This window comes from Octodon degus, unplaced genomic scaffold, assembly GCF_000260255.1.
Source record: "Octodon degus isolate 3935 unplaced genomic scaffold, OctDeg1.0 scaffold00105, whole genome shotgun sequence".
Lineage (NCBI taxonomy): Eukaryota > Metazoa > Chordata > Mammalia > Rodentia > Octodontidae > Octodon > Octodon degus.
The window spans coordinates 547,003-569,674 of record NW_004524681.1 but is presented as its reverse complement, the minus strand read 5'-3'; the positions used below and the strand labels follow the sequence as shown (position 1 = coordinate 569,674).

At 51.0% G+C, this 22,672-nt stretch overlaps 1 protein-coding gene across 1 annotated transcript in view; it reads right to left on the bottom strand.

Moving 5' to 3' along the window:
* Prtg (protogenin) overlaps positions 1–22,672 on the bottom strand; it is a 98,339-nt gene that overhangs the window by 19,199 nt on the left and 56,468 nt on the right. The window contains exons 13-16 of the mRNA XM_023724055.1: positions 6,673–6,768; positions 5,975–6,161; positions 4,842–4,969; positions 3,272–3,442 (exon numbers count right to left, since the gene is read on the bottom strand). Of these exons, the coding sequence (XP_023579823.1) occupies positions 3,272–3,442; positions 4,842–4,969; positions 5,975–6,161; positions 6,673–6,768 (582 nt within the window). The remainder of the gene's footprint in view (positions 1–3,271; positions 3,443–4,841; positions 4,970–5,974; positions 6,162–6,672; positions 6,769–22,672) is intronic.

Below are 22,672 nucleotides of genomic sequence, written 5' to 3'. Positions count from 1 at the left end.
CAAAAATGGGGTATAACTATGAATGTCTATTTTGTATCTGTGTATTCAAAGTGGTTGGGATAGATATATAGTTGCATTCTCTTAATGAATTGAATGATTTGTTCTAATGGTGTTTGTAAATAGGATCACAAGTCTGCATCTTGTACAGCAATTAACCACTAAGAAGAATATATGCAGTGTATTATTTGTTGAAAAAAAAAAATAAACGAAGGATATAAAAATATGCAGTAAGAATGCTAAGAGTTTGGGGATTTAGTTTTTCCCAATTAAAATTTAACTGACATTTAAATATTAACTATAAAAAGCCAAGGCTGCGGTGTGGGGGCGATAGAACGCTCCTGTTATATTTTCCCTTATTTGGCCAGGAAGCGCCGCAGCACCAATCCCTGCGTGCCCGGCCTCTTTCGTGGTCCCGACCTCTGCTGCCAATCAGCAGCCAGTCCCGCCCAACTACTTCCGCTGCCCGGCTCTTGAGACCCACTCACTTGCTCAATGAACGAGACTTGATCTGAAAGCCTGTCTGTGTCCGTCCCTCGTGTCTGTTGCCTGTCCTGTTCATCCCCGTTCCTCCTCCACGTCCTGACTCGGGGACGAGTCAAGTGGCGCCCAGCGTGGGGCCTGGCACGCGGGGCTCAACGAGGGAGCCGGTGGAGAGCCGCGCCCGAGCCGCGGTGAGTGAACGGCCGCCCTGCCCTTCCCGGCCCGGGTCGGGCGTTAGCGAGCGTGAGCTCTTCGCGGAAGGCCTCAGCGAGGCACTCAGGACGCGAGGGATCAAGGTAAAGGAAAAGGATTTGTTACAGTATTTTAAGTTCATTCAGGAGGCCTGCCCGTGGTTCCCGTTGGAGGGCACGATCGATTCTAAAAGATAGAAACGCGTGGGCGATGCATTACAGAGTTTTTGGTCCAGAAAAGGTCCCAGTCACAGCCTTCTCATACTGGACTCTGATTGATGAGATTCTTACGCAGCGACATGGGGACCCCTGGTCAGGGACATGATTACCCAGGGGGAGGCCGCCCTGCGCGACTCGCGCAGACCCACTCCGGCCCCCCTCGGGCTGGTTCAGACGTCTCCTCTCTCCACGGTGAGGAGGCGAATGCAGTGTTAACTAAGCCCCAAGGTAACGAGCAGCTGCCGCCGCCTCCGCCCGAGCCCCGCTCCTGGCCCATTATACACCTTTGTATCCCGACCTGACTACTTTACAAGAGGTCGACTGGGAAGACTTAGCCAAAGAGGCTTCCAAATAGGGTCCTGACCCTGTTACGGCCCCAGTTACTGCAGAACCATCCCCTGATGATAATGAAATGTCCACCTGTGCTCCTAAATTTTCCAGTGTGCTTTTGGATCTGGAAACTCGACTGTTTGAGAGGCTTACGTCACACTTGCAATCCCTGCAGGCTGATCAGACACGAGGTGCTCCCACGATGGCGCCTGGGCTCAGTAGGCCCGGGCCCAAAAGGGCGCCTGAACACGGTAGGCCCCCGCCCCAAATGGCGTTCGGGTTTCAGAAGTGATGACCCCCGGCTGAGCCTCGGGCTGTTAGAGCGCATGCCCCTTTTATTATAACTGCACTGAAAGAATTAAAGACCGCAGTTGCTCAATATGGCCCTACCACAGCTTATGCATTTCAGGATAGTGTTGTCACCTTTCAAACAGATTCTTCTTCAGCACAATTGACAGAACTACAAGCTGTCATGGCTGTTTTTAATGCCTTTCCAACTCAGCCTTTCAATATATATACAGACAGAGCCTATCTTGCACAATCCGTACCTCTCTTAGAAACAGTTGGCACTATCTGTAGGACTTCTCCAGCTCCAAATCTGTTTAGACAACTGCAAACACTAATCCATCTTCGGAAACACCCGTTCTTCATGGGACATTTGAGAGCTCATACTAACCTGCCTGGGCCCTTAGCAGAAGGGAACCAAAAAGCTGATTTGGCCACTCGAGCTCAGGTTTTCACCACCATCCTACATGATGTCCATGCTGATCGCTCTGGTGACAGCATGCTTGCTGCTCAACATAGCCATCAGTTACATCACCTAAATGCACAAACCCTTCGGTTTATGCACAAAATAACTTGTGATCAGGCCAGACAGATTGTTAAAAATTGTCATTCTTGTGCTGTAAATCTCCCTGTACCCCATTTAGGTGTAAACTCTAGGGGGTTGATACCCAATGCATTGTGGCAGATGGATGTTACTCACATAACAGAATTTGGTAAATTAAAATATGTTCATGTAATTGTTGATACTTATAGTGGATTTATTTATGCTTCCCTCCAAATGGGTGAAGCTACCAAACATGTCATTGCTCACATGCTGACTGCCTTCTTGGTTTTGGGGTGCCCCCAACAATTGAAGACTGATAATGGTTCAGGTTACACCAGTGTTGCTTTTGCTCGATTTTGTAAGACACTCAATATTCTTCACACTACAGGTATACCATATAACCCCCAAGGACAAGGTATTGTTGAAAGAGTGCACCTCTCATTAAAGCTCACCATTAACAAAATAAAAGGGGGAGATTGGCATCCTACTCAAGGGTCTCCCAGAAATACAGTATCCCATGCACTCTTCACTCTTAATTTTTTGATCTTGGATGCCAATGGTCACTCTGCAGCATCCCACTTTTGGCACACTCAAACACAGACTCAATTCGCCTCGGTTATGTGGCGAGACCCCCTGACGGGCACTTGGAATGGTCCTGACCCAGTTCTCATATGGGGACGAGGATCAGTATGCATCTATTCTCAGCATGCAAAATCAGCCAGATGGCTTCCTGAGTGCCTAGTCAAACAAATAGGCTGAAAGACACTGATGACGAGCCCAGGCTGCGGCTTTGTAGTAAGTGGCTTGTCCTACACATACATCAGCTCCCAGCCACAGGTCCTCTCCGGCGATGCCTGCTCCTGGCAGACACTCCATGCCCCGCGCTGAAGCCACTCAGGTGCTTCCCCGTCCCTTCCATCCAGGTACCCCACTGGCCCGTTTTATTTGTTGGGCAAACAGTTCTGTCACCATCTCTCCTTCACCTTGTCCGTGGGCATCTTCCTCCCATGCTGCCCCTAGGCCTCTCCTGCACCACGCCTGGCTGCTCCGCTCAGTTCCTCTGCCTGGCCCCTGCTTCCCAGTGCTCTTTGAATAAGGCCAAAATCTTTAGCAATTCAGTACTTCATACGTAGCAAAATAAATGCACAACCACCTCTAGGCCCCTCTCCCCCTTTGCTTCCTGCACCACGACTTAGCCGCCTACCCCTCTGGGCAGGTTTACCTCCGCGGTGAAGGACCTGCCACTCTCCTGCGATCCAGGCCTGCCTGGGTGCATACAGGATTGTGTAGCGTGTGACCACTGTCTCAGGGCCGTCGGGGGGCTTCCAGGAAACCAGGGCCGTGTCATCCTCGATCAGCGTCACTTTCACTCCAACGGGGGGGCCTGCCGGTGCTGTGTGCACAACAGGAGAAGAAAACCTGCATTACTGGGGCAAACGGCGCAAGGCCTACAACCACAAGCGGAGGGAAACCAAGTGGGGCTGCAGAAGCCACTGTGAAGAAAGCTGAACACCCCACTTTTAGATCTTCAACACCATCAGGGAAAATACTGTCATTTCTTCCTTTTTAAAAATCTTATTTAACTTCATGCTTAAAATATTAAAACAACAACAGCAAAGGGCTGGGGATGGTGGTTCCTTCCCCTAGTTTTGCTATGTGAGAAGCAGGAGAACCACTTGAATCCTAGACCAGGGCCCCAAAGCAAGATTCTGTTTCAAATATAAATATAAAAAGAGAAGGAGGGGCTAGGGAGATAGCTTAGTGGTCTCAGTGTCTGCCCGGCAGGTACAAGGTCCAGGGTTGAACCCCCAGTAACGCATGCTGTGCTGGCACCCTGCCAAGCCAGCCACTAAAACTGGGCGTGGTGGTGCACACCTGTAATCCCAGCACTGGGGAGGCTGATACAGGAGGGTCCTATGCAGCTGAGCTGTGAGACCCTGTACCAAGTAAATAAATAAATAAATGATTAAAGGAGAGAGAGAAGGTGCAGGAGGTGGGGGAAAGGAAGGAAGTACTAACTCCAGGCAGTGGCTTCTGCGGGACTCCTGAAATGGGCTTGTGAAGATGCCTAACGAGAAAGGCTTACAGTTCTCCAGCAGTACGTGCCACCAGTCTGAGCTCTGTGCCACGGAGGACGGCCTGACTGTCTCACAGCCTCTGAGACCCAGACCCGTGGAAAGGCAGTGAGTTTGCAGAGCAAACTGAGAACTAATGGTCCGTATCCGCAAAGAGCCACAGCGTCTGGAGCGCAGTGGACCCGTGTCTTCCAAGGAGCACACGCGGACTGGGCTGGCAGCGCCAGGCCTCCTGTGGTGAGAAGCCCCGTGTGTCCAACATGGCAGCATAGCGCCTGGCTCACCCGCCACCACACAGCATGGGTCCTCGTGGGCTCCTGGTGCCAACAGAGGCCACAATTCTGTTGCTGCTGTTTTCGGGCTTGTGGCAGCACTCAGGAGCCGCACAGTGACCAGGAAGCTATGGAATGGCCCCCTTAGGACAGCCAACAACCTCAGCTCACCTGCCTGGTGACCTTCTAGTAGGGAAAGAAGCAAAGGAGGAGCATTTTTTGGTGGTACTGGGGATTGAACTCAAACCCTTGTTCTTGCCAGGCAAGTGCCTATTCTACTGAGCCATCTCCCCGGCCCAGGCGCATGTCAAAGGAAGTAAAACACACACACAAATGTCAACTAGAAGCGGGGAATGAGGTGGTACCCTTCTCAAGGTGCTGAGCATTTGAAGCATTTCCTGAAGAGCTGCAAAGAGGAAACGCACAGGGAAGCCAATCCCCTTACCCTCTGGAAGTGTGCTGTGGTAGACCACGGGGCTCCAGGGGCTGGAGAGCTGCCCCACGTGCAGCCGGACCGCAAACTCGTACTTGGTGTTGGGCTCCAGGCCCTGAACCAGCATATGTGTTTCTGATCTACAAGAGAGTAATGCAGTGGCTAAGAGGTCATCAGCATTCCCGCCCAGACAGGCAGCACACCCTGCTCTAATTCCTTAGCGCCTCCTTGTCTTTAAACGCAACTCTGTTGACAAAGGGAGCCTAATTTGTTACAGAATTACAGGTGCATCACTCTACAGAAATAAGGCTACAAGCCTGCGGATATACCTCAGCGGTGCAGCCTGCCTGGCAAGCCAAGGTCCTGAGTTCAATTCCCGGTACCCCCCCAAAAGAACTAAGACAAGCTGTTCCTTTGTGAGGAAGCCAGAAACTGAGGAGAAAGAAACACTGGCGTGTATAATCGCCCTGTGTGCTGGTCTTGGGCCTGTCTGCCATCCATCAGTGACACAGTGGAATGGGAGTTTCCCACCTCCTCCAGGCACCCTTTCAAGGCATCATGATGGACGCCTTTTCTTAAAAGACAAGGCTGGACTTTAACTCATTATGGAGCCCAGGCAGGCCTCAAAGTCACAGCGATCCTCCTGCCTCAGCCTCCTAAATTCTGGGATTACGGGCGTGCGCCACCCTACCTCACTGGATGCCTTTGTAATTCTGACCTCAAAAGCAAGAATGACCACTAGCTGTTTTCCAATGCCAGCAAGAAAACGGTCTTTTGCTTCTTTCCTTAAACATGCTAAGGTTAGCGATATCTCCTTGCTTTATCTTGTTGCACAAGGCTGAGAAAAGTTTAAAACTCACATATAAATTAACGTGAAAACATGCAGTTCTGAAAAGTGAATACAGTAAAATTATTAGAGGCAAAACTCCCAGCCACTTTATTTTCAGGTTTGTTTTGTTTTTTTGTGGAACCGGGAATTGAACTCAGGCCCTTGCACCTGCCAGGCAAGCATTTACTCTACTAAACTATTTTCCCAGCCACTTTAAAAGTAACTTAAGGCCCGAAACACACAGCTGAAGTGCCGTGTGGCCCAGGCCACAGGACGTATGGCACATCCCACATCGGGCCTTGGCAGGGCTACGTACGTCTCCAGGTACAGCACCAGGGAGGCGTTCTGCAGGCCCACGGGGTTGCAGCGGATGGTGTAGTTGACGGTCTGTGCGGCAGTGAATGCAGGCCTCCGCCAGTGCAGGAAGACGGAGGAGGAGCTGTTGGCCTTGGCATAGAGATGGTGGGGTGGCGGCGGGGGAGGGACCACGCGGTCCCGCACAGCTGTGGAGAAAGGAATGTGGGTGTTGCAGGCAAGACAGGACAGCCTGCCAGGCGGCGGGACTGCTCACCGTCCTGCTCCACCCTGTGTGCTGGTCTCGGGCCTGTCTTCCACCGGTGACCCAGTGGAATGGAGGTTTCCCAGCCTCTCCTGGCACTTCCCGAGGGAGGCAAGGAGTCGCATGTCACCAGCACAGAGCAGAGATACAGAAGCCAAGCTCCTACACAAGTGTCCAGGCCTGGCGGGGACACACGAGCGGGTGAGCAGCCCCTTCGCAGCAGCCACATGGGAGAGCAGCCAGAGAGAAACAGCAGTCAGAGGACTTGGGGTGTCGGGGCGCAGGCTCGATTTCAGTAAGACTCCTGGCTGTGTGCTTGCAGAGCTGACACGGGCACGCGGCGTTTGAAAGCCCTGCTGCGCACCTCCTTCGCGAGCACCTTCTTGTCTAAGGCACTGCTAGGCGGTGGGGAATGGTGGTCGCTGACTGAGACCCGGGGGGGCGCAGGCACTCACACACGCATCCCGGTGTGCTGACGGTCTGGTCAGCCTGGTAGCCGTCCTCCACGTTGTTGTAAGCCAGCAGCCTCACGTGGTACTTTCTTCTGGGGTCTACAAAGCAACCAGCAGGTAATCGTTAGGGCCAGCACTCTGGGTGAGAACAGATTTCTGGACAGAGGCTTTCTGAATTCTGGGTCAAAAAGAAATCTCTGTGGGCGTGTAGGGGAGTTGAAGAGCAGAGCATGGAACCCAGGCCTTTGCCCTGTGCTATGCTGGTATTTCCTTTTATTTTTTTGAGACAGTTTCTTGCTAAGTCATATATCACCCAGGCTGGGCTTGAACTCGCAGTCATCTTGCCTCAGGCTCCAGCAGTGCTGGGATTACAGATGTGTACTATCACACCTAGCTTAAACAGCCCTTCTACCTGAAAATTCTAAGTAAAATGGCGTTATTCTTCCCCAGCGGGGTGTGGCTCTGGACGCCCCTTGGCGGGAGCCTGCGCTGCGGCTGAAGGTCACACGGCTGGGCCATTCCTCCCCTTCCGCCCAAGCGGCCCGGGCCGGGTGCCCCGCTGGACTTGGCGTCCAGGCAGTCCCACTCCGGGGCGGCACGCGTGGGCGCATGCTTCCCCGTGGAGAGGCCATCACTACGACGCCCTAAGCCTAAGCGGCTCCGGACGGGCGGGCGGGCGCGGGAGGCACCCGCAAACGGCACTGAGGCGAGGCGGGCGGAGCTCCCCCTCCTGGTGCCCAGCTGCTACTGCACACCAGAAGCCCATCTCGCCGTTCTGCCGGCACTTCAAGGCGATACTGTAAAGTGGCCACGATTTTTCAGTAATGAACTAAACAAAATTGAAGGTAACACAAACACATTTGAATATAACCATAGCTGGGCGTGATGGCCCGGGCCTGTGTTCCCAGGAGGATGGGTGTAAATTTAAAGCCAGCTCCGGCTACACAGTGAGACCCTGTCATAGAAAAAACAAACCAAAAAAAAACCAGAACACAAAACTCCAAAAAATATTTAAAAATTAATCGAATAAAGATAACCGTGATGATGTTTAACTATAAAGTACCTTCTTCGAAAAGAGTAAATACTACTCAGAGATGCTGTATTTCCCTGCCATGCTTTCCTAAAGGACACGAAACATGCACAGTGAATTCAGTGTTGCCTGCGGAGGGCACGCTCAGTACATCCGGCCAGTGTGGACAAGACGTGAAGTTAAGGGCAGCAGTAATTCTAGAGAGAATTCGGACATTTAGGTTAAAAAGTAGGGTGGGCAGTTTATGAAAATCTCCAAGGCAATTTAAGTCTATAAATATTCTAGAAATTGAAAAATATATTCTAATATTTGGCAGATGAGTGCAAAAAGTATCATAAAAGATACAATTTCCACGTACTTTGACAAAATTGAAACCTACAACTGGCAAAACCCCTGTTCTCTGAGAGAGAGAGGCAGGAGCCTACTGCGGGCTCCGGAGCCCGGGACAGCACCTCGCCTCGGTTTGGCCGCCAGTGGAGCGGCCTGACGGATGCAGCTCTTGGCGTGAATCTCGGTGCCGAGCGCACAGGCCTGCGCAAGTTTTTCACTCCTGATTCTCACTTGTTTGGCTGGGAACCTGGAGCGGTCTAGGCCCTCCCTCATGGGGCTGTTTTGAGCATTCAATGAAATATGGCCTATCAAGTACTTCATTCGGGGCCAGGGACAGAGCTTAGCAGTACTCTGCTTGCCTGGAAAGCGCAAGGTCCTGAGTTTAATTCACAGAACAAAAATAAATAACTACTTTGTACAGAACACTGTATACTCAGTATAGGGTCTTACTACACAGATCAGAAGTCCAGTGATCCTCCTGTTTTCAGCCTCCCAAGCACTGGGAATACAGGCGCACGCCACCATGCCCAGTCTCATTTGCCCTCTCAGTATGCCCCAGGGGTGGGGCCCGCATGGCACACTCGGGATTGAACCCCAGTCCCTGAGTCTGCCTAAGCATGTGCTTTAATCTGCTGAGCTATCTGGCCAGCCCCCACTACAGTTGTAATGATGAGGTCAGGCTGCCCAGGAGAACAGAAAGGGCAGTACCAGAAATATGGTACCTTAAAAAATTTCAGAGTCAATATCACAAGTACTCATATAAACAGGACCCAGAGCCTGGGCCATCGGTGCACTCCAAGTTGGAAGACACCAAGCTGATGCCCCTGGCTGTCCTCAGGGGGGCCCGAGTCTGTCCATGCACATGTGTGACCCAAGGGCTGGGCTGTTCCTGGCCCGGAAGGTGCTTGCTCTTTTGGGGACTGCAGCTTGTCACAACTAACCCTTTCTAGGGCAAATCCACCCACCCATGACCTTCACATTAATCTAATAACCTCCCATCTGCTAACAGAGAGACATCACTGACTGTAAAGGCTCTGGAAACAAGTCGCCTCCCTAGCTGAAGAACAGTATTGTTTCATAAAAGCAAAATCTGCAAGAGTTTGAGAGCAAGCAGATGGACACAGAAATGAACTCAATCTGTTGATTATGTCCGTTTTTGTAATGGGCTCATTACCTACAGTGACCACAACTCTGATCAACACAAACGAAAGCCAAGGAAATGAGACGTTTTGTCCATCAGAACCCTTAGACAAGGGTGCACCTGCAATCCCAGAACTCTAGGAGGCTGAGCCAGGAGGATCATAAGTTCGAGCCCAGCCAGGGCCACTTAGCGAGACCTTGACTCAAAAGACATTTCAGAGAAGACGGGGGTATGTAGCTCAGTCCTCAGTACCACCACCATCAAAAGAAAAAAAGCCTTGTCGAGAGCCTGTCCATCCCATCCGCACTGCACAGGATTTACAGCAATAGGGCACTGGCCGTGTCTTTCTGTGACGTCTTAAGATACTAACATACGTGGTAGGATTTGACCACTGGCTCCCTGCAGCGTGAGCCCGAAGTCTCAGCCCATCGGCCCTCCAGCTGCCTTTCTCTAAGCTTACATTTCTCTTCTCGGGCACCAGATGGCGTTGGTGTCTGCAGGGTGTGTAGACCCTGGCCAGGCTCCAGGGCTCAGGCCTGGGCTACTAGTATGGTCACCCAGCTGCAAGACAAAAAACAAAGATACTGACTTGAGCCAGTGTTTTCATGAATTTTTTTTTTTTTTTTCAGTACGGGGGATTGAATGCAGTACCCTGTGCTTGCCAGGCAAGTGCTTATTCTACTGAGCTATCTCCCCAGCCTCCATGAATGTGTTTCACATGAAATTCAAAACCTCAGACTAAGGTGGTGTTGCTGCTGCTCTTCTCTGCAGAGGACCCGAAGGGCTTTCCTGATAGGTCTGCATGAGAAGCCAAGGGGCAGCACAGTGGTTAAAGCCAGCTTTCCCTCCGTTCTTCGCACTGTGTGATACACAATAGGCAGCTTCCTTCTTCGTACCGGCTCTAAAATGAGCATGACCATCTCCCTGGTATCCATCTCCGAAGCTGTGGAAGGGAAATCTTTATTCACAGAAAGTGCTGAGAGTGCCACAGCACAACAGCAGCATCCGGGAACATCTGCCTGGGGTGCGGGCCCTGCATGCTGGGGCTGGGATGCGGTAGTCTGACACACAGGGCCAAGCATGGGGTAGGCGCATCCTGGGCCTGTGTGTCCCCAGCAGCCGTGCCGGTCCAGGGGAGGACAGGCGCTGGTGGGAGCTGCTCTCCTCAGCTATGAATCAGGGATGAGGGAGCCTCTGTTCAATGCTTAGGGAAAGGCTGGGTGCTCAGCAGGTGAGTGCTGCAGTCGGGTCACAGAGCGCTCCTGCGCCTCGCCCCGCCCGGCCTTGGGGATTTGATCACTGAATGGAATTGCAGAGGGGAAGGGGAGGCGGGCAGGAGAGCGCTCCCTCCCACCCGTAGGCCGTAGGCCGGGTCTAGCAGCCAGAGAGCGGCTTGGGCACTCAGCTCCTGTTCCTGAGGCATTTTCTGAGGCCAGGGCCCGAGGCTTACTCCTGTCCCAGAGAAGTGTGCGTCCTGAGGGCTTCCTCTCCTGCCCAGGGCTGCAGACCAACCGCTCCTGTTTTACCTGCTTCCTGTGTGGGCTTCCTGTGTGGGTGACACCTGAAAACAGCCTGGTCTAGGCCCTGATGGGGAGACGCTGGTGCTGCACCCAAGACATTCCAGGACTGCCCTGGCTGATGGCAGCAGGCCGGCTGCATCTGGAAGACGCAGGTGTAGACAGCTTTGGATAGCCAGGGCGGGGCCGAGGGAAGTGGTGACACTGGGGCATGAAGACCCAGCCTGTGCCCCTTCCAGCCACCACCTCTACCTGGAGCAATTTAGAGAAAGCCTGCAGGCAGGACAGGGAGGAGATGTCCCCATCTGAGTGTGTTCCCACAATGCCACTTCCAAAATCCCAATCTGATAAGGATATAGAGTTTGATTTCCCAGTTGTCTATGGAGAAGTCAAAGACAGTGGAAAAATAACCACCCTCGAGTGCAAGGTCCCCCGTTCAAGCCCCAGTGCTGGAAAATAAAAATCCTCCTTGCACCAATGGAAGAGAAAGCAGTCACACCTACTTTAGTGCCAGCCTGCTACTCAATTATAGACATGAACATATGAGGGTTGCCTAATGAGATGCCCTAAGAAAATAAGCACTCTGTCTAAAAGCATCACTGTGCAAAGCCAGCCTGGGCTACACAGTGGTCAGCGACCAGCCTGGGCTACACAGTGAGACCCTGTCTCCGGAAGACAAAACAATCACTACGTGTTGCTTTCCGTTGTTTACTTTTCACATTGCTCCACACCTGTGATCCCAGCATGTTTGGACGCTGAGGCAGAAGCATCACAAGCCCAGCCTGGGCAAACTCAGTGAGATCCTGTCTCAAAATTTTAACCAATTTTTAAAGGGTTGGAAAAGTATGAAGGCCTCACACTTGCCCTCCAAAGCTGCCCATAACAACCAACCAAGCCAGCCCCACAGCCACTGCTACACAAAAGCTTGGCCAGAACAAGAGCAGTGACAACTCAGCTTGAAGTGTCTGACACAGCATCCACCTGGAGTGTGCACATGAGTGCAGCCAAAGCCTGAATGGCCCCCTGGGTTGGCAGCTGGGTGGGCTTGAGGCCCCCAAAGGGCAGGGTCTGGCCGCACGTGTACTTCCCAGCCTCCCCATGTGGCTGCCTGGGTCCCCTGTCCTCTGCAGCCCAGCTGCCTGGCCTGCCTTCTGCAGAATGCCGGCACTGTCACCAAGAGGGCTCGGTGTGTCACTGAGCCACGCCCCTGCTTGGCCAGGGCAGCAAGTGCGGGGGATGGGGAAGGAGGGCAGGGAGTAGGCGCAGACCCCATCCCACCCAGCAAGGCCTCCTCACTGTCCTCACACTGCGGGCTGGGATCCTCTGCTTGAAGCCCACCAGTTCAGAGCGAGGCTGGGAGAGCTGGGGACCCTAGGCTAGGGGTGCAGTGGGCTGGCTGAGAAAGGGTCAGCCTGGTGTGCTACAGGCTGAAAGAAGCAAGGATTCAGCTGGAAGAACAGAACCTTCACCTGATTCCTAGATTAAAAATTCAGTTTCCGTTTGTTTACAAACTGAATTTCTGTAAGAAACTGATAATTGTAAAGATTTGTCACCATCTGCATAGTAAATTTAGAGGAGTTTTCTTGTGATAACATGGAGTATTCACTTGGTGTAAACGAGGAGAGAAGGGTGTGTGTGTGTGTGTGTGTGTGTGTGTGTGTGTGTGTCGCTCCGCCTGTGTTCACGGAAGGGAAGCTGTGCCTCAGCTAGGAGGACTGGCTCTTTGTTCTGCCCCTTGAAGGGCCCAAGACAAACAGCACCTCTCAGTCAGAGAAGCACGTCTCCTACCGCGTGAGGATGTGAGAAACAGCCTGTGTGTGCAGCATTTGGGAATCAGCCTCCTCGCACAGCAAGTAGAGCCTGCCGCAGCCTGCCCAGGAGCTCCCAGGCCAGGTCTCCTTCTGGGCACACCGAGATGAGGCTTCGCCCTTCGCAACCACTAGTATTTCGATCACACCTTTTCTTTCTTGGAGCATGTGATTTAACTTTCATCTATTAATCAAGTTCTCCCACCCCCCGCACTGGGGATTGAACTCAGTACCCTGCACTTGCCAGGCAGGCACTCAGTCTACTGAGGTATTTCCTCAGCCCTGTCTATCAAGTTTCCAAGATTTCTTTTCAGAAATATCATTTTGAGGGGCCGGGGAGATGGCTCAGTGGAATAAGTGCTTCCCTGGCAAGCGCAAGGACCTGAGTTTAATCCCCGGTTCTGCCAAAAAGAAATATCGTTTTGACAAATGTTCTGCATTCATGCTGTCTGGGATAAGAAAGTTGACCGTTTAAGATTTCTGCCCACTTGAGCTCTGCTTCTGGGGCTCTGAGGAGCCCACACCCTGAAGAGCTGCTGTGGCCCCAAGTTCATCCTCAGGGAGACCTTGGCCGCCCCAACGAAAGGCCAGTCTGGAGGAGCGCATCCTGACGGCAGCTTTGCCACCCAGAGACACCCAAAGGGCAGCAGCTCCACTGTCCCCAAGTCTAGGATGGCTGGTCACCCACACACTGCACAGATGAGGCTGTGTCCACACACACATTCCTGAAGAATTGAAAAGTGAGTAAAATGGAGTGACCACGGATTCTGAGAATTCAAAACTTGCAGGCACAAATGCTTGCGACTGGGGTGCTGTGTGTGCGGATGCTGGGACGGTTAAAAGGCACTGAGCTTACACACACGACGAGCATGGTCACTACGCACTGCGAAAGCGTACTAACAGAACTCAACACAAGCACAGCCGAAGGAAAGCAATCCCTCTGAGCTGTGGTCTCTGTCCACACAAGGCTTCCCATCGGGGTCGCACACTGGACACGCTACTGAGCTTGCCAGACATTTGTTTAAGTGGCTGCCCATCCGCCAGCTCCTGGGCGCAGCCTGCCTCACAGACAGCAGCACCTCACAAACTATTTTTACAGACTGACAGAGAGAGCCTATTCACGGCAGCCGACTTCCCCTGGAGCTAGGAACTAAATTTCCTGCCAGGACTAACACTGCTCCGTTTCCCAGTCACCGGCTCGCTGTGGCACTCTGACCTCGAGGGAACACGAAAATACCATCTGTCATCTCTTGAGCACCTCGGCTTGCTCAGAGGTGCACAGTTTCATTGCAAAAACATCTGTGGCTTCATGGCGGCCCCTCCGAATCTCAACCCACAGCAGCTAACAGCTTGCTTACAAGAAGAGAAACACTCGAGCGGCCACAGCTCCAAACCACTCTGAAATTTCTTCTCAAGTGTGAAATGCAAGCTGTGGAGCACCAGCTTCGCCCAGCTCAGCGATAAATCGCAGGGGTTTGTCTGCGCCTCTTCGCAGCGCTACAACTTACTTAAACGACGCTGTGGGCACCGCCAGACACAGCCTCCCACGAGCGGACTCGCGCTCTCAGCCACCGCCAGGCGCGGCCCACCCTTGCATTGGCAGCCAGTCTGCCCACACCGAAGCATCTTTCTGGCCCACTAGCAGCAGACCCTGAAGATGCCCGGAAGTATATCTTCAAATAGTTTTCAGCACATATGCCAGAGAATCTCAAACAATTTGAGCATAGAAGAATTAACACCAAAAGTTATTCTGCTACATAGAACTGTTCAGCTCAGGGGCACACATAATTCCAGCACTCTGGGAGGCTGAGGCAGGAGGATCAGAATCCGGAGCCTGGGCAAGCTAATTAGATCCCATCTGAAAATAAAAAAAAGGGCTGGCAATTAGCTCAGGTCAAAGGCCTTCAGTTCAATGTCCAGTACTAAAAATATTATCAATAAACTGAAGACTTTTATATTCATTCTGAAATATAAGCATGTGTTTCTAAGCATCTCCAGATACACAGGCCTAACGATGAGTGTCCACTGATGGCACATCCCAACTGGAGAACATCTTAGAAGTGCTCTTGGCTCGCAAGGCCTCCCATCAATCGGAGGCACTGATCAAAGATCAGAAACACAACTCGGGGCATTCTGAACCTTTCTGAAAATTCATTGTAAGCATTCTAGCATGCCTGCTTTCTGAGCCTCCTGTCTCCATGTCCTGCGTGCACATAAAGTGCAGACACAGAGACACTTGCCTGATGAGTCTCCCCAGCCGTGCACACCATGCCTCGACACTGGCCCTGTCTCCCGAGACCAGGGACTTCTCTACAACACCGCGACATCATGCCCCCAACAAATTCCCCAGTGATAGAGCTGCACGTACTCTGTACCCAAATGCCCCAAGTGCCTCAGGAATGTTCTTTACACTGGCTTTCCCCACCAGGAACCCCACCAGGGCTCCATCTGCCAGTCCCGAACTTCTGGTCCCCCACAGGCTGGCATCTCTTAAGACCCCAGTCTGGTTGCGCTGTGGAAGGCCTCACAATTCAAATTTACCCAACTGTGTCCTCAAATTTTCCTCATTATGTGACCTGGGGCGAACCCTTCCGGCAAGGTTAAGTTACAACTTTGACTTTTTTTTTTTTTTTTTTTTTTGTGGCGGAACCGGGATTAAACTCAGGCCCTTGTGCTTGCCAGGGAAGCGCTTATTCTACTGAGCCATCTCTCAGGCCCCACAACTTTGACTTTCACAAAGAGAAATAAAACTTATACCCTGTTTTTGCGAGTTTGCTTCTGTTAGGGTACTTACTAAAGAGGAATACCATGGTTTCAGAAGCCACCGTAACCCCAGAATAGCCTAACTTTCTTAGTGGCTAACCTTACTTATCTGTACCAATTTTCTGTCAGGGCCTCTGCAGTGAACTATGCCCTTAGCCCTTTATGTTTGGAGACAGGGTCTCACTAAATCACTTGTAATCCTCCTGCCTCAGCTTCCTAGAATGGTGGAATTGTAGGTATGGGCCACCATGCTTGGCTCTATTTTCTTTAGCTATAGGAATGTTTGTAATTTTTTTAACCTTTTTTTTTTTTTTCATTTATGTATTTGGTACAGGGTCTCACTCTGCAGTTCAGACTCGTAGCGATCCTTCTGTTTCAGCCTCTTCAGTGCTGGGATTATAGGCGTGTGCCACCATGCCCAGACTAGGAACGTTTGTACTGATCACCTGTTTGACACAGGGTAAGGAAAAGAATGACAGCATCACCAGTTTTGGGATTTCTTGAAGAACCTAAGACTTGCTGCTTAGGATATGTTGCAGATTCCTTTTCTTGTCTTCTGTGAACTCCCAGTGAGTCGCACCAAGACACTGGTCTGCACAAGGCATACAGCACAGAACAGAACACACACGTGGGCGGGTGTGGTGCCATTCTGTCAATGCAGGGGACAGCACAGGGCTAAGACAACTCCCCCACTCCTGGAACAGAGCTGTGACAGGTGCTGGCCTTCGTAAAGAGCCGCTTCCTGCTGAAATTCTGAGGCTCTGGCTGTCACTTCTGGAGTTCTGCAGGGTCAGAATTGAGGCCCATCTGCCACAGTTTATCTTCTGAGGCAAGCGGGAGGGAGTGTAGCTGTTTGAGAGAGGGAGACACACTAAAAACCATCGTAGCTGGCCATCCAGAGTGAAAAGGGTGAAAGTCCAAAAAATTATTTTGTTTCCTTCATTCCTATCTCAAAGTCATCCAAAAGCTCCTGACTGGTTAAATGACGCTGAACACAGGAATCTTCTCTCTTCATTATCTTAAGTTAGTGTCAAATGTAAGTTCAAATGACTTTCCATACCCAGATTCAGAGGGGCTCTGGGAATTTCCAGCTTCCCGCAGATGAAGGGAATGTGTCCCAGATTTGCGCCTATATCACAAGCTCTGATAAGGAGCACGCCGTGTCCCACAGCGGAGAGTGTTTCTAGCTTGCTCTGGCTGCAGGGAGGCTCAGCGCTAAGTCTACAGCAGCTACGCAGGGCTGCATGGCAAACGCCAAGGAGCCCTAACCTCAACTGTTGGTCTCCCAACCTCCTCTTGTCTTTGCCCTGGCTTCTTCACTAAGAGGGCATGGTGTGGGCTGACAGTACAGCTCAGCCTTGCATGTGTGAGGCCCCAGGCTCGATCCTCAGTGCAAGTCCCAAAATTCACTATTTTTTTTCTCATTATGATGAAACATGTTACACAAAATTTTAAAATTCAGATAAGCACAAAGAAAAAAATTAAAATAAAGGTTTTAAAAAATATATTTACTACAGGGTCTACAGAGTCTCACTACACAGGTCAGACTTGTAGTGATCCTTCTTATTTTTTAGCTTCCCCAACACTGGGATTACAGTTGCGCCACCATGCCCTCTCATTCAGCTCAGCATGCCCTGAGGGTGGGGCCTGCATGGCAGGCAGGCAATTTAATCCACTGAGCTTTCTAGCTGGCCCTTAAAAAAATAATGTTTTTGAATAGCAACACTCAGAGTTAAGTACAGTGGACACTAGCTATTTCATTTCCTTTATGTTTATATGCACAAATATTCGGGGTTGTTTTTTATGTGTTTTACAATCTGCTTTTTTAAAAAAAGTGAACTGTTCCAGTCATTAAATAACTTTCTATGACTTTTTTTAAATGTCCACATATCTTCAAATATGACATGCACTAGTTTATTTTATGAAACCTACACAACTATTCCGGAATTCCTCGGCTCTCCATGGACGACCTGTCTAGGGTCCCAACAGTGCCTGCAGCTCCCAGCTGGGGCCTGCTCTACTGTTTTCTTAGGGTGGTGCACTATCCCTGAGATTTCTGGGTACCAAACAGTATGCGCGTCTTGGGTCTGCCCCTTTTCTGGCCTTGCCCAGTTCATGGGGTCAGGGCGTATGCCCCAGTCCCAGATCCTCTGTGTTCTTCAGGCGTACCTTACAAACACGCCCTTCCTCCTGCATCCATGGCTCTGCTGTCTCACGAATCCTCCTTAGGAGGCAGCAGGGTCAAGACTTATAGCAGTTGAGCTCAGGGTGGGTCTGTCTACCTGCTGCCCGCTGCCGCCTGCAGAGCTTTCCTCAATGATCAGCCAAAGACCACTTCTCACCTTAGTCAGAGACTCCTCACTGGGTGTCCCAGCTCGGTGGAACCTGAGGTGCACGCGTGACAGGCGGTGCACACATGATGGGGCAGCTCCTGAGTCCTGCCTGCCCTTCCTGCCCTGCGTGATTCTTTTGTTACCCAGCTGACCTATCTCCCCAACCCAACTCTCCCTTCCGATCTCACCTTGGTGTCACCTCCCTCACACTCTGTGGGGTGCACAGTTGCTCAAGGGCTCCCCTCACACACCTCCTGTGGCCCGGAGGGGTAGGTGGTGGTAGGCGAAGGTCCACTTCCTCTTCTGGATGGGAAGTTTCCCGAGCGGGTTCACTCTGAAAACCCTCATGCATACTTCTGCACAGCAGGCTCCACAGTTTAAATTCCACTTCCCACCGACCGCTTCTTCATTTCCCCTGCTCTGCAGCCCTGGAGGTGCAGCCCCGGCCTGGCCCAAGGGAGGCAAGCCTCTGCCACACCAAACACACGCTCAGGCCTTCTGGCTGGCAGTGTGTATTTATTTACAAAACACAGGTGTGTGTCTGTCCTCATATATTATGTCCATAATCAAAGAAACACAAAAAAGTATTTTAAAGGCAAAGATAAAAACCCTTTTCTTCCATTAGTGGCTTGTCCAGTGGCTCCCCCGGCCTCACAGAGTGTAATTAGGACTAAGCTTAGAATTTCATTTGCATTAAGTTTTCTTAGGAACAAAGTTTAAAAGGAAAACAAAACAAAAGTGATGTGAGTAATCACTGTTTACAGCAAATGGCTTTTTCTATCCCCCCCACCCCCGACGTTTCTTTCATGTGCTAATGCCGGCATTTTGAAACCTCCTCACCTTTCACTTACTTAGATCTCGGAGGACCCCACACATGTAAAGGTTCTTTACATTCACCAGGAACTTCCAGAGAGTTCTGAGGGCTGCAAGCAGTGCGGTTAGTGGACAGCCGGCTGTAACTGCCTAGGAGTTCCTCCTTCGCTAAGGAGATGTTTGTCTTTCACATCAAGCCTCGTACCTCGCTTACAGGCGGAGAAAAACAGAAGCATCAGATGCACCCCATGGCGCCCTTCTTAGAAATCCCTCCTGCAAGTTCTGGCCGAGGAGCCGGTCAGGAGCCCTCGACGACTCCAAGTGTCCTTCTGTGAGAAGGAAACTCTGAGGTTGTATTAGTATTTACTGGAAGAAGCAGGAAACGAGTAAAATCAATTTAATAGGCTCCAGGATGTAAATATAAAATGCTGAATTTTAAAATGATGTATAAAAAATAAAATAAAAATGCTGTCTAAACATTAGAAAAGAAACAGGACAGACTCACAGACAATAACAAAGCTGTCACAGGGCGCAGGTTAAATCCGCCAGAGATAAACATAAGAATTTTAGGTCTTGCGTGCTAATTTTTTTGTTGCCTACGAGGAAAAACTCGATTTCCTAACACATATATGACAAACAGGCCCAACTCCCTCTCTCTAGTTTGCAATGCTCCAGTGTTCTGTGCCCCAAACAGCATCAGCATGGGGTGCAGCTGCTGGGAGGAGCCTGCCTGGCGAGGGCCAAGCCCTGGATTCCTTCTCAGCTCCACAAAAGAAAAACACAAAGGAAAGGAGACCATGGGCAGGAATTTGATGGCGCCAGTGGGGGGGTGGGGGGATCTGCCGAGAGTGAGGAGGCAGGCCCAGGAGGACATGTGCCCAGGGCAGCCCTGGCCCCAGCCACGCTGTCATCGAATCCAGATGTGACTGGCGTGAGGCTGCCAACAGCGCGGCCCATGGGCGCTTCATGCTGCAGCCTGGGAATGCGCAGCGCGATGCCACACAACCACCTCCCGTCTCCATCCCCGAGGTCTCTCCCGCAGCTCCTGCGCTTATTTCCCGTCTCCCAGCCTCTCTCTCTTCAGGGCCCTTTCAGACTGGCCTGGAGCAAGGCTTCCCTGGGGACAGGCTTCACCCAGGCCAGAGGTCAAAGGGTTATCTGCACTGTGTAGTTTCGGGCAGAAGGATCTTTTTGGCTCTTTCTTTCCTTCCTTTCCCAGGAAGGCAAGATGCATGCACAGGCATCTCAGCAGGCTCGCCTGGGTGCTAGGCAGCTCCTTTTCTGCAGGTGAGCTGCTTTCCCAAGAAGATAGTATCAGCTTCTCTCTCCCTTCACAAAGAGAAACCAGATGCCCCCTCAGCCCTCCCACACACGGTCTCCTGGAAAACTTGCCACACAGCTGCTGAAATAGTGGGGCAGCTTCTGACGCGCCACCCCCCCCTCCCGAGACAAATGCATCCGTGTTGCTCTCCAGGGAAAGCCTTTGCTTTGTCCTTTCAAGCAAAAGCAAAGGGAGGACCAGTTCCGTTCACCTTACACCTCGGCTGATTAGGAAGACAGATGTTTCTCACAGAGCAGCCAGCAGGCGCTCAGGACTGGAGCATCTCGGAAGGCGTGGCTCTCAGGACTGAGGGCTGAGTCCAGGCAAAGTGCTACAATTCTTTGCTATCATCATCGTTAGCGTTAGTTCTGGGATTCCAAGTCAGGGCCTGGTGCTTGCCAGGCAAGTGCTTATGCTGCAAAACTACATCCGCGGTCTTTTTCCATTACTTTGTGGGTCAGATATATGTTGGACAGATAGCAAAAAGCAATAAAAGCTGTATTTACAGGCTATGGCACTGTCTTTTTTCTCTTTCCAAAGTGACTCCTGCAGACAGGACTGACAATGTGAATCTAAGGTGCATCTAAGCTCCACAGTCCTAGGATGAGTGCAGCTGACATGGCTGCTGGGCTACACGACAGGTGGGATAGCAGGGGCGTAAGCAGCAGCCCAGGGCGGTCGCGCTCAGGCCCAGCCCTCCCGGCACCCGGACTTTGCTACGTCTAGTCACTGTGGTAACGCAGACATCTGTGGTTAAAATGTGAGCCCTGTGGTTCCTTGATGACAACGGCTGCTCCTCAGCTGCTCCCTGTACCCAAAGACACCCACCAGTTGTCCTCCAGGGCTAGGAAAGGCTCGCCCATGCCCTCTGTCCTTGGTCCTGCCTCAGCTCACCCATGTAGTTCCACATGGTTTCCATCCCCCACCATACCAGGTACAACGATCTTTCTGAAACAAGCCCATCGCATTCCGTGTGAGCCCTGCAGTAGGGAAACTGAATCCTGAGGACCAGTTACATGCACTGTGGGGTCCTCACCACTGTAGCCCCTACCTACAACTCTGCCGTAGCTGCAGCAAGCCCAGGAGGCCACTTGTTGCTTTTTATTTGTCTTTTGGTACATTTTAAGCCTTTCTGACCAGAATGATTTTCCTCTATTTCTCTACGGGACAAACCAGTCTCCCCCACACAGGGAAGCTAGCTGTTCATCCTTGGCGCCCCTTGACGCTCACCTAACCCTTTGGTGAAGCCAGCAAGCCTTTCTTGCTGAAGGCAACCCTGTCCTGGGGTGTGGCTCAGGGTGTGTACCCTCCATGACTTAAGCCACACCCCTGCAGGAGGTAGGGCCCACGTTCAGCACACTGGCTGCACCCCCACGCTCATAGCCCTTCGTTTTCACTTGAAGAAGAGTCTTACTAAGTTGAATTTACAATCTGTATTTGAATTTATAATCTTCCTGCCTCAGCCTCTCAGAGCGCTGAGACTGCAAGTGTGCACCAGGCAGCCTGGCTGACACACTTATAACATTTAAAAATAACTGAGAATAATACTTAGAATATTTTGCTGAGTTTACACACCTATAATATTCAATAACGGAACTTAGAAAAAATGGGGTATAATGATGAATGTCCATTTTGTATCTGTGTATTCAGGGAGGTTGGGATAGATATATAGTTGCATTCTCTTAATGAATAGAATGATTTTTTCTAATGGTGTTTGTAAATAGGATCACAAGTCCGCATCTTGTACGGCAATTAACCACTAAGAAGAATATATGCAGTGTATTATTTGTTGAAACTGTACTTCCGATTTGATTTGAAACTGTCTCATTGCTGTTTATCAATAAAACTTTGAAAAAAAAATAAAATAAAAATAACTGAAAATAAATAAAATCTATAATCAGGTTAACAGTAATACAACAAAACATGACAAACTGGTACGGACAGCAATCTTACATTCTAAATTTTATATGTATAAAGTCGTCTTTGTACATATTCAACGTTCTGAGAAAAATATATATTATATCCACCCTAAAATGTGAAATTCTGCTTTTCTACTGTCTCTGTTTCCCAGGCAGCTCTTCATAGAGAAGTAAGAACCACAGAGGTCAAAGTCGCCTGCTGTGAGGTGGTTTCAGCTCTGAGGCTTGTTTACCTTGTAACTGCAGCCCAGCACCAGGCATTTCTAAGGTCAGTTCATCTTCTGAAATCCAAGACCAAGAAGTTCTGCATCAGGCCTCCTAGCAGAAGGGCCACACCCGAGAAAGGCAGTGGGAACCCCAGCTCCCAGTGCAGGTGCAGGCCAGGACCTGGGTGCCAAAGCTATCCCCACGTGTGGTGAGTAGCAGCTGAGTGGCTCCTGCGTGTTCTCCTCCCAAATGGCCACCAAGGCTCTGGGCCTCACCCTGTGGGTCCGAGTGCTTCACCTGCTCAGCTAACGAACTCCACGGCTGTCCCTTGTCTTCCTATTCACACCATGACACAAGGTCAATATCACCTGGCTGTTTCATGGAAGGCCACAGAGAAGTGTGCTACAGCAGGCTTCCTCGGGGCCTGGGATGGGGCGCCAGCTCCAGACTGAGGCCTCTAGAAGTCAACTTGCGCAGAGGGCAAGCAATCATATCACCAAAGGCACAGGCACAGCCTGACCTCAAAGACAGGTACAGACCAAAGATCTACAGAACATGGCAGGGCTCCGAGTCCAGGGCAGGCATGACATAGTGACCATGCGTTGGAGGCCATGCTCTTGAGAACAGGAGCATGGTGTCCCCCATGGAGCTGCCCAAGTCCAGAGACATGGCCAGAGGCCCAAACTCTGCTGTGAGCCAAACATGGGCTTTACCTTTTAAGTGACTGAAAAACAATTGTTAAAGAATACTATTTCAGGGGTCAGGGAGATGGCTTAGTAGGATAAGCCCTTCCCTGGCAAGTGCAAGGGCCTGAGTTCAAT